We start from the raw sequence: 12,655 nt of genomic DNA, 5'->3' as shown, positions 1-12,655 counted from the left end.
TCCTCTTACATGCTCCATGACTTTCCACTTCCATTATTCTCTGGAGGAAGGCTTTCTAATTTCTTTCTTAAATATCCTCAATGATTTTTTGAATCTTTTCCCTTTTGCTTCACTTACCTAATTTACCAACTGCTAACATTTAATTAGGTTTGCACTTTAGTATGCCCATCAAGCTGACCCCTGAAAAGGTTTCCTAAGTGCTGAGGTTAGGAAGGGAAACATCAGCACAGCAGAAGATGATGATGTGTTGCTGTTCTGGGGTTCAGAGTGACAAGGTGGCCAATGGCAAAAATATCTGGCAGAGCAACAGCATCCCTGGCTTATGGCAGCAATGTATGAAATCGTGCAAGCAAGAAAAATCAAAATATACTTTTTTGTCTAGTAATTCAATAAACTACCACAGAAAAATAACACATTAAGAGATCATATCAAAGACATGAAGACATCTCGTAGCAGTAAGAAAAGTGAAAGTAGATGAATGAGCTTCAGTGAAAACAAACCAATCCTATACAAGGATGTTTATTCTGAAGGACCCATTCCCTGCAATTTAAAAGCACAGAAGAGGGCACACAAAATAACCACAAGACGGCAAACTGAATTAAAATCGTGCTGAGGTTAAAACGGTCTTTGGGTACGTCTCATTCAGTGCTAATGCAAGAACATGGTAGCAAAATTCAGTTACGCTACGGATTATCCAGCTTGTCGGGGGCACTGAGAACTTGCAAGGAGGAAAAGCATCTGTTCAGAAATGCCAAAGCAAGCTTCTCTCCCTGCTTCCTATTAAGAGATTTCCCTTTACACAAAATCTGCTTCTCTATCTTGCAGCCATTTCCCATCAACATGCATCTCCGATTTTGGTGCTCATTTGCAAAAAGATTCAGAGAGTCCAAGATCTCAAATGATTCAAGGAAATTAGTCTGTATTAAAGAGGATTACAGATATACTTGGTTGCTTTTACTCTGATTATGCCGGTTCTATACCTTTTAAAAATATCTTCCCAAACTTACCAAGGGCTCGTGTCTGTCACACTTGCCAAACCTCCTTCCTACCTCCAGACTTCATAGCAAGCATTCAGACCACAATTAGCAGGGAAGTCAGCAGCATCGTGCAGCACAGTGATACCCCAGATGAGGGCGTGATGAGGGGAGCTATTAGGTACAGCACATACCCGGTGTGAGTTTGGATGATATAAAGCATCCCAACATAATTTTTGGTCTTAAAGCCAACATATTTCAGGCTACAACTCCACCTACAAGAACCGAAAGCTAGTAATGGTCCAGAGCTGCTGGTCAATAGATCATTTGTCTCTCATTTTAGCTAGGAGTCATTCTGTGTTTATCACTGCTGAGTTAAATAAAAGGGAAGAGATGAAAAAATTTCAGCTGCAAATTAGACCTAATAAAGCGGCCTACCCACAACATCATTTTTCAATTGCAGCTGACAAGTCTGAGGCGAGGGCTCTATTCTGTTGGCCTGCTTACAGCCTGAGAATATGAAAAGCCATCTTCCTTTCTCTTTTGGTACATGCAAAAAATGTTAAACATTTAGTTTACTGTCAACTTCTAATGTTGTCTGAAATACATAGTGACACATCAAAAATACTTGTAAAATGAATAAAAAATGGTCTGTCTCTCTCAATACGCTACTTCAGTCACTGCTTTGCATTTGATACTGCTTATACTTACATGTCTAAAGCTGCCTTAATTATTTTTTCTGCTTTCGGAAGCATTTTTTTCCTCTTTTAGCCATTCTTCCTTTTCCAGATACAATGGTAGGAAACATGTATCCACAGTTAGAACAAAAACAACCAGATGCAAGGGAGGCAGTCAATAACCTAACGCTAGCGTTGATCAGCTGTAGCGCCTTTCACTTAACTCTATCAGGCACTGAATACCTCAGTGTATTCAAACCCCCATCCACCTAGACTCTGGAATTGCTTCTTATTTGACCACAGATGAGTCACTTAAAGACTTCTCTGGAGGGGTAAGGTCCCATTACATTCATTCAGGTATGAGAGGGTTTAGTATTTCCCAGGAGACACTGCACCTTGAGGATTTAGCCTTCAACCTCATTTCTCTGTCAGAAAAAGAGGAGTTCAACTACCTACTCATCTTTTCTAAGATGTTTTAAGATGCCCGGACAAAAAGTATGCATCTGTGCAGTATGTTGAATAACTACCATTATGGTAGCGTCTTCCTCGGGAGAGGCCAGTCGAAGACCTGCACCACTCATATTCTGTCTACTACGTAACCTGAAATTCAAGACATGAGCATGGGAAATAAATGATTGGGAAAGTGCTCCCACAACATAAATATACTCTGATATGCTCCTCAGATGATGAGTTAGCTCCTTATTAGGGATTACAAACGAGCAAGAAGGAAGCCCAGATACATCTCTTTCTGTTTTAGGCTAACTGATCCATCACAAAATATTTATCAGGAGAGCCTCAGATGGATTTAGTGATGTCAGAAAATAAAAGATAGATCTGGCCGGGGTAAGCCGGGCATAATGGAAGTAGCAGCTGTGTTTGATTCATCGTTACAGCTCTGGGAATTAATTTCTCAGTCAGCCAGGTTGGAGGTCAGGACTGGATTTCTCCTGAGAAAAAGCACTACTCCAAATTACACAGTAGTACAATATGAACAATATTGTACTTGCTGCCACATGAACAAAAATCCTATACTGACTAGGATGAGACATCAAAATTCGTCTTCATTTCTGGACTCAGCCAAAATAGGAAGATAAGAAACACAAAGAGCAGACAGCCTCTTCACTAACTGATCTTCACATAGGGTATTTCTGTAAGGCATGGAGTTTTATTTAGGAAAGTTTGATTTTCCTTCGCCCTGCCCATTCCCTTGCTAACATTTTATTCAAGGAATCAATTAGGCCTTGATCAACCATCAATCAAGCATTCCCAGTGGGGCGCCCTAATGCATTTTATCTGCAGTTATTGTTCCTGAATAACACCTATTTCTGAGCACACACTTCATTCTTCTCATCAATACTTTGCTATCCCTCAACAACGCTGTTAATAGCATTTTGCAAGTGCACTTTCAATGAAATCTTCCTCTGACAAATGAATTAGGGAAACTAAGGGACTTCCTTTTGTGTGTTTGCTTTTTCAGGCACACAAGCAAATAAAGTCCACCCCCCCCACTTGCTCCTGCCTAAAGAAAAAAAAGAGGTTGAAGTGATGTGTCAGAGTTTAAGATTAAATGGTGAGCTGTTCCAGGACAAACAGAAAGAGATTAGCAATAATGCTTTAATGCAAGCATTCATCAATTTTCACCAAATTCCCTACTGAGGGAAAGAGATGATGCATCTTCATCATCTCCAGAATTGTTCACCATTATTACCACTTCCATAGCAAGATTCCCATTTTAAGGAAAGAAATCAACGGTATGTATCAACTTTAACAAGACGTAGGTATATGATTAAATTAATCATATGGATTTAAGGATGCACTTAAGTCATCTGTTGAATGGGGACAGATTTAAGCCTGTGCCTAAACGCTTCGCTAAAAAGAAGCCAAAATGCTTTTGACAAAATTGCTGCAGCTCCCTGTTACGCGACACCAGTACTGAAATGCTATTAAACTAGTTAAAATTAAGTTCATTACTAAGTAAAATAAACCATAGAGACATTCCTAACTGTCTATCTTATACCGCTCACTCAATGTTATTTTACGTTAGAGAAATAAAACGTTTGACCGGGACTAGTGGACCCTCATGGAGCAATAACTGCAGGGCGATGCAGTCCAGGAGAGAATCTACAGATTCCTCCACATTAGCCCAAAACCTCTGTTTATAGCGGCTTCTTTCCAGGCTTTTAGCTAGGTCAGCACTTACGCAAAAGCCTAATTTCCGAACGCTGCCAAGAGAGGGACGGTAGCTACATGGCAGGAACTGTTCAGCGTGTGGAGAGCTCTTTTAAATGCAAAACAAATGGAGCTCTAACAGAGAAACGAAGTGTTGGAGAACACGCAGGCTGCTCAGAAGCCACTTGATGCACATAGCAGAATTTGCACGCACCGAAGCGTGTTACATTAGCGCAACACAGCCAGGCAGAAACACCACTGAGGGTTACGGGTGGCCTTGCTCCTCGAGAGCCTTCCCCACGCTGAGCGGCGCAGGGTTACCCACCGCAGTATTGTCCCGAAATTGTCCCAGCCTTGCATCGCAGCAGCAACAGCTATGCTCGCTGGGGCACAAGGAGGCAACGGGGCCCTAACATTTCTACCACCGCTCAACACAAAGAGGAGGTATGCCAGCATCAGGGTGTAGGCTGAGCCAAATGCTGATGAAGAAACATTGGTAGAAAAGGCAGGACATCTGCCTGAAGAACAGCCCAGAGCTGCTGTCCACCCAACCGATTTTGCACGACATTTCCACCAAAGCCTGTGCAGCTGGGCTGATCTGGCCCTTTACTTCAGCCTCCGTTTCTCCACTTTCGAAAAGTCTGCAACAGAGCCTCTGCAGCAGGCTCGGACTGAGCTAGAGGTACGGTTAAAACTTCCGCCTGATTACGAGCCCCTTCCTCAGCCTGCTGAGCAGCTCAGCAGAACTAAATCATTTCCGTGAGCGGCTGCTCATCAGGCTAGAAAAGCTCCAGTTTGGCCCCGTTGCCTTTGAAGCCAGATGTGAAAGAGGCAGAGACTGAGCTAGGTTTGAAATCATACTCAACACGTCCCAGTCTGGTGTCTACCATCTGTATGGGACCAGGCAAAATAACGATAATAATCATTTGTTAAGTGCTTCGAGAAACAAAGCAAGAAATGTAGCGCCTGCAGACCATATATCTATCAAATAGCAATAAAAACTATAGATGAACTCGTTAAAATTTACTGGGACACAGAGAAAATCAGAGCACATCTCATGAAAAACCAGAGCTAGCCATTATTTTTCAAACCTCGTCTGTGGACCATTTTCAGCACAGCTCACCGGGCATGGAATTTAGGCTGTAATTTTCACAGGGACCCCAAGTGAGTTAATCGCCCAAGCTTTACTGAAAATGCTGGTCTTAACTTCAAATTGCCAGTGGCAGTAACTGCTCCCATAATCAGATATCATAGTCAGTGATCCTTTGGTGCTTTTGTTCCTTCAACTGGCTTGAGTTATTTGGCTTGACATTTCAAAAAGGAAAAGAAAGAAAAAAGTACATTATGCTGGTTTAGTTATATTCTTCCATTTGTGAGCATTAAATAGCAGCACCATAGCTCTGCCTGTAAAGCAGAAAAAATGCAGGCAGCTGAACAAACAAACCTACTGAAAAAATAATGTATTACAGCTGCAAAAAAGTAAATATAGACCTTTTTTTTTCTGTGCCTCCAGGAGAACCATCACAGTAAAAATAAATACAGATGCTAAAACCAGAGGGATTGTGCAAGTTAGAACTGGTACAAGACTATGCATTTTATTAGCATAATTTACATTCTAACAGGGTCCAATCTAGTGCTGAGAAGTATTAGGAGTATTCAGCGCTCAAAAATCTGAGCCTCTCTCAGCACAGGGCCCTGCTGCTTTCTTTTTGTCACAATAAAAATTAAGGTTAACCCTACCAGTACTCCCTGGATCTCTTAAAAATACATATAAACCCTCAGATGCTGCTCTGAATCAATGGAATCAAAATAATACATATTAAAGAGCAAATTCCAGCCATGAACAGGTGGCCCTTTGCAGGACTTTAAGCTACCTCTCTGCAATTTGGACTGCATCAAAGGGGGCCTAAATTTAGTAAAATTAGCCTGAAAAAAAAATGGCCTGGTAGGAGTGATAATACACACTGGAAACCTGCGGATGAACATGCACAAACACCAGCGGGAGCTTCCCAGTGCCTGGGGCAGCCGCAGCGAGCAGCAGCTGAAGACGGCCTGTGACCCACCACTCTGCTGCTTTGGGGAGAGCTGGCCTGAAACGAATGCTGCACCTCTCTCCCCTTTCTGCAGAGCTCCAGGATTCGCATTTTGTAAGGTAACAGGCTAAGCAGAGCCTAAGGAAGCATGAACAAGATGTAATCCCAGCCGCTGCCAGCGAGATCCACGACGCAGCTCCAAGAAGCAAGGCCTTAGCCCTTTTTCACTCTGGTATTTTGTATTGCTGAGCTGTTCTCCAAGCCCCTCTTTACAACATCGCACCACATGAGCGGTCCAAAAAACGTTTCAAAGCACAGGGGAACATGCATCTCGTGAAATCCGGACAAACATGTATCCACCAAAAAATGGGAAGATGATGTTCTAATGCATGGGAGCGAGTTGGCTGTTTAAAAGCTGAGCAAGGCTGTTGCCAAGTCAGCAGGAACGAGAGATGGAGGCAATTTTTGGCTTCTCCCAGGCTGAGGAAGGAGAACAGGTTAAACCAGGTTGCCCAGAGCCCCAGCAGCCTGTCCAGTCCACCTCCAGAGCTGCACTCTGTCCCACAGCAAAAAGCTCTGGACCAAAACCCTGTGAAGGACTATGAAGACTTTTTGTCTTAGTTCTTTTTAGTAACGGACACCCTACTAAAGCAAGCACTCCAGCAAAGGACACAGACAGACGGCTGCTCATGCCTCAGGACCTAACAACATGTGTCCATGCGCCTCTCACCTTCTGCGTCTCCACCGAGAGGGGGTAATAACCCTGCCCTGAGACTGATTAAACTCTGTAGCGAGGGGACAAAGTATCCGCTGCTCAGGTCTTCTGCTTGACAAAGTAGGACTACATGAAAACTGCCAGGGAATCCATTATTCTTCAACCTTTTCTAAAGCCACAAACTAAAAATAATGATTAGCCCCCCCCCCCCCTTTTTTTTTTTTTTTTTTACCCTGGGAAGAAGTTTACATGCACATACACTCTTAACCATAATTAACCCAAGGTTACCTGGTACTTGAAAAACCTGCTGATCTCCAAATATATATATGACACAGGAGCCTGCAAAGTCATCTTTGCTTCTGATAAAGGCATGCAAAGCTAATGCTACTCTCTTCTGATGTGTAGGTGCTGGTGCACATTGTTCCTTCACTGATATTCCAAGGAATTGCATTAATTGAATTACTGTGGTGGTTAGACCCAGACTTGTCTGGGTTAGCTACGCTCCCCATGCCAGTAGGTATGACAATACTGTTCTTCCCATCAGAAAACCCAGGACACAAATTCTGTTGCACGTGCTGTAAGAAAGTACTAGTTTTAGGCTGCTGCCGTTTTATTTATTCCGTAAGAAGCTGGGGTAGAGGCAGGACTGCAAGCGCAACACAGACACAAGCCACTGATCTCCTCATTGTTAAGACCACGGATTTAAAGTCATGCAAGAACACCAAGGCTCACATTTCACCATCCGCCATACATGGACCACAGCAATTTCTGAACCCAGTAAACCTACATTTGAACAGGGGTTCATATTTTACATGGAGTTTTGATCTTATAGACAACTGTAGAGCGGCTCCTGCATCAATCTACATTAAGTGACTCAGATGAAGGTTAAGTTTGCTAACATCCTTGTTAATAACAGCGAAAAAATTCTGCAAATCAACAAGCTTAAGGAGAGAGGGAATCCTTCCTGACACTTGTTAACTATTTTTACCTCTGAAGAGGAAGGACCGATGTTCTTTCTGACGTGCTCGTCAGCATAACAGCCCTGAGTGCTTTACGGATATAAACATTTCATCTCTTGTCTTTCCCCCACACTCACACGTTTATCCAACTGCCAGCCTCGACAACGGCCAATGGAAGGGCATTGTACAAGATGACAGTGGAGAGCGTAAAAAGTACTCCTCCTTTTTTAAACACGCGCCTTCGAATTCTCAAGAATTTATTCTGTGTCCGTGACTGTACTGTCTCAGTCATTATTTTAGACACTGCTATCGTTTCTCTTAAGATCCCTAGAGCAGAGGATCTCTTTCCTTTCCCAAATTGAATCGAGCTAGTCTCCATAATCCCTCTTCATGTGTATTTTCTCCTGCCTTTCTAGTGCTTCCCATCGTTTCCATTACCCTTCGCTGAAATGAAGCAACCAAAACTCAATACTGAATTCACAATGAAGCTAGTCTATCAATTTAAACAATGACAAGATAATATTTTCTAACTGATTACCTTTCCAAGTATATACCACGTGTTGTATTTGGTTTCTGGAGTCCTATTGCATACTAAGTGGATGCCTTTAGTAAGCTGTCATCTATGACGCGGAGATCTTTCTCCCAAGGGGTTACGAGTAATTCAGAATCCCATAACACATATGCGTAATTTTAAATTGCCCCTTCTACTTTAATTACCTTGCAAGTTCCCTCCGAGTTCCAGCTACAACCCGCTCGTCCTTTTCAGGCCTTCAGAAGTGCCCCTGACAATCATTCGCAGCGTTCATTAACTGCATAATTTAGAGCCTTTCTAAAAAATAAGGTTGCCACTTTATTACTCGCTCTTCATCCAGCCTCTTGCTAAACATACTGAGTAAAGCCAGGCCTACTGCTAATCCTCAATGTATTTTGCCATGAACCTCTTCCCACTCTAGAAGCAGCTGTTCATTGGTCATGTAGCTGATGACTTTTAATTCATGGCATAATTTTGCCACTTGCCCTGGAGTTCTCCAGCTCCCTTAGTCACCAGTGGTATGAGACATTGTTAGAAGTCTTACAACTGAATAGACGGATGATGCACAGCTGTGGTCTTCGTTTTGGGTTCATTCATGTAAAAATGTCCTACAATAATTCTTTAATGGAGGGACAATGCAGGTGATCTTGCCTTTACCACAGAAATAACAGTTAAGTGCAGGAACAAAGGTCAAATGTAAGTCAAATTTGAAACCACAAACAAAGGCTGTGTTTATTACACTTCTATACCTCAGTTTTTCACTCGAATTTAAGTGCACAAGTGCTGCAAGGAGCAACTTTGAAAGATAACGACTTGCGTGCCTTTGCCTTTCTACCCAAGCTCATGACGCTCCCTTTGTCATGACATTAATGTGGCTCCTGAATTGTATTTATAAAAAGTCCTATTCACGTCTGATGGTCCTCTCTTTCTACTTACTCCCGGTGAGGCTTGTGGGCTTTGTTTCGGTTTTAAACGGCAGATGCCCTGGCAGTGTCTGTGACCTTGAGCTGCGCATAGGAGTGAGCGCAAGCCCCATCTTGCTGGGCTGCATTTTGCATTCGCAGAGCCGCCTTCCGGGAGGGCGTCTCAAGGCAGACAGGCGCACGACATGCATACCAACCCCAGCACTTCATGACTTATTTATAGGGGAAAGAGGCACAAAAATTTGCTGAAAGGGAAGGAAAAGTGAAGCATCTGCCTTACCTTATCAGTGTAGACGAAGAAGAGGATCACAACGGTGAGCTCCAACAGAAATATAATTAACAGCATGATAAAAAACTGTCAAGAGAAGAAGGGGCAGGGGAAAAACAAAACCAAGAAACATCAACATCTATTTGAGCTTATTCAGGATGTGCAATAACTACGTTCAGCAGATCATGCAGAAAGGGAAGCGGCAGACACATGGGCAGCCAGACACAGAGCTGCGGTGGTACAACACAACAGCGGCCGCGCGAGACGTAGCCGCTCCAAAGTGGGTGAAGGGATCGTCAGGAGCATCACTGCATCTGGGCATACATATGGCTCATTTCCGACTCTGACCTCAGGAGAAGGGCATAAAGCCCAGCAAAGATCTGTCCCCTCATAAGGTCAATGCTCTGCTTGACAGCAGCACTTGAGGACTCCTCCCAGGCGAGGTTTTCTTTATTTTCTCAGACTTTTACCGACATGCCACTGAAATGCGTAGCTTAGACTTCCCATATCCTGGTCTATAAACCATGAAGTCAGTGCTGCTTTTGAGGGAAATTGTGGGGGGAGTCAAAGGCACACCCAAAAGCCCGTATCCCAAGTTGGCCTTAAGAGCCTTTTAAGGTAGATAAACAAACCAGTCCCAGGGATCAAATGAAAGGGGCTGATTTGTACTAAAGACAAAGCAAAAGTTGGTCCATAGCTTTTTCTCCTCTCCAGCCAAGCAACTACCTAAAGTCCAACAGTCAAAAACTCAAAGGAGTGGAAAAACTACTTTTTACACAAGGATTTCAGGTAGATTTTCAAAAGCCCTCAGTTTGGCTTGACTTTAGCAAGAACAACTGGAGGCAACGCTAAGCACTTCTGAAAAACCCCTTCCTCTGCATTCTGTTAAGATAGGGAGAAAATGAGGCCACTTGAAATCTGGGGTGGTTGTAGGGCATCGGCAGCTGCACAGAGCTGCAGAGGTCAGGGAGGAAGGCAGTTATAATTAGCCTGTCTTCACCTACCTCTTAAAACACACACGGGCCAGCTCCCGCCGCCCGAGTCTGCGGCGGAGTCAACACAGGGGCGGCACAGACTTTAGAGCAAGCCCTATGCGAGCGCAGCACAAAACCGAGATCTACAAGGACGGGTGAAGGGGAGAGAGCAATTTTGCAAACTTCCTCGGCTCCAGCCTCGGCCCTGCTCCCTCTAGCACAAGCCCCACGTGCTTGGCAAGGCCAGAGTATGAGCAACACCGACTCCACTGAACGCCATCCCCCAAAGACTAAAAGCTACTGTTTAGCCTCAGCCGCGAGCCTGCAAACCTACAAAGGTTTAATGACTAAACCCTTATCAGGGCTTCTTTGCTGCCCAGCAAGTCGAAAGGACACCTTTGAACCTCTGGATTTGTGTGACAGAGCGCATCCTCCTTCCTCTCACGCTCCCACCCCGGCCCGCAAGGCCTCTCCGCCGTCCGCCCGGAGGCAACGGCCTCCAGCCAGCTTTACAGGACCTCACCAGCGACAGCGAGGATGGCCAGGAAGCAGCGTAAAACTAGGAAGCCTATTTCTCCCATGCTCTTGAGAACATTTTTTCTTCCTTCTCCCCGCTCACTCGTGTCCAGACTATGGGAGCATTTCTGGGCTTTTTCAGTTCATTCTAGAGAAATAAGAATGAAAAAAATTGTAAAGTCGATCATTCAAAATTTAGGAAGCCTCAGAATAGAAGTCTTCTTAGGGATGGCTATATGCCATGTCAAAATCTTTCATTACACAGGCCTGGGCATTTTTCCAGAGGTTCCCTCTCCCATTCCCCACTTGGAGCAGTCCCTCTCTAGACAAGCATGATTATGCTTTTTCTCCATAGAAAAATATTTTAATTTTTAAATAAAACCTCTGGTTTTATGTCAATTTGCATTCATTGATTCACTGTTATCACAGAAAACCACGTGCATTGGTAATCCCACTGCACACACACCGCAGAGATGGGCACTACATCTTTTACTGCAAAGGTAAATTCGGTGAGGTCAACCTCAAGGCGGAGGCTTAAAATTCACCGTTGAGTAAAAGCTACAAGCGCTTACAGGCCAGCGCATACATTATGTCCCTATAAAGGAGACGACCCCTACCTGAACCCAAACCAACATGTCAGAAGGAAAGTCGAAGGCTTGAGATTGCCCCGGCTGCAAAGCACAGCCTGCACACTCCATCACGTCTTCTGCTCCATCAAGCTGACGTGCACGCATGGACGCACGCGCAAGCTGCTCCTCTATTCCCATAGCACCTTCCAGCAAAAGTTCACTTTCAGTTCCATCCTCAGCATCATCTCAAAGGCCATGAGGGCCAGCCAAGGGGCTGCAGCAGGCCTGACTAATCCTGTTCAAATTTAAACAGGAGAAGCACAAGCCCGCTGAAGGCTTGCAGCATCCACAAAGCACCCAACACCCCACTGCACCTGCTGGAAACTCTCACAGCTCCTTTTCAAATGAATTATCTCACTACGGTGATAAATAAGGAGAAGAATAAAAACGAGTTTTGCTGTGGTTCACTGGGGCTGCAGGCTGCTGATATAACTAAGATGTATGTGCATGGAGAAAGAACAATCCCAGAGCAAAGCATTCACATAAAACCCCGCAGAAAGGATTAAGCTAACCTTGTACAGAGAGATGCTTTCCCACAGTACTTGTCAAATGGTGGGACACGACCTAGTGGAGGTTCGCTGGAGAAGCACCTGCTGCATAGCTCTCCAAAAATTAAAGCAGAAATAACCCCACAGGTCTTCTGCTGAAAAGGGAGGCAAGGTGATACCCTCCTGCCTGTGTACCTCGGCTGCTTTCCGACCGCTAAGAAAACTAAAATTCCCATTAAAGGAGTACAGAAGGGGAAACATGCAGCTGCTGTGAAGCCTACCTCAAAGCTAAGCATTGCTCTCCTGATGTTAGATAAAGACATAACAGAAAAAAAGCAGTGCCAATCTGCAGCTCCGTCCCCAGTGGAGCTGTACTAGGCTTTTGTCCCATTAGTTCTAGCTCCCGTCATCTAGCCCTAAGCAAAACCTCTAAAGAGCAGGAATCAGTTCCTGATTCTCCCAGGATGGACATCATGTAATGCATGTTTCTAACACAGTTCACAAAGGCACAGAGCAACAAGTTTTAAGGCAGTTGCCACGTTAATTATATTTTCTCCTCTACCCAGACAAGATTTTCCCGTTTCCCAGGTGTTACGGACGCTGCCTCTCTTCGGGATGAGTGGGAATCACACAGTAATGCAGGGGATTGGATCTTTTTGTTCCCCCATTGCCTCTCCTTCCCAAATCTTCTTAATATTTCTATTATGTTGCTCAAATTGCCCATCTCTCCATATCAGGAGGAGTAGATGATCTCACAGCCTCCCAAAGATAACAGTGACTAAACACAACAAAAATCAA

The 12,655-nt window shown here is 44.2% G+C and overlaps 1 protein-coding gene across 10 annotated transcripts in view; it reads right to left on the bottom strand.

Annotated features, from left to right (window-relative positions):
• Positions 1-12,655, bottom strand: part of TSPAN4 (tetraspanin 4) — a 439,431-nt gene that overhangs the window by 45,129 nt on the left and 381,647 nt on the right. For all 10 annotated transcript variants that reach the window (XM_068944743.1, XM_068944745.1, XM_009674396.2 and 7 more), the window contains one exon: positions 9,263-9,337. In XM_068944743.1, the coding sequence (XP_068800844.1) occupies positions 9,263-9,337 (75 nt within the window). The remainder of the gene's footprint in view (positions 1-9,262; positions 9,338-12,655) is intronic.

This window comes from Struthio camelus, chromosome 5, assembly GCF_040807025.1.
Source record: "Struthio camelus isolate bStrCam1 chromosome 5, bStrCam1.hap1, whole genome shotgun sequence".
NCBI classification, from domain to species: Eukaryota; Metazoa; Chordata; class Aves; order Struthioniformes; family Struthionidae; genus Struthio; species Struthio camelus.
Note: the sequence above shows the minus strand (reverse complement) of the source record. Positions and strands in the feature narration are given on the sequence as shown.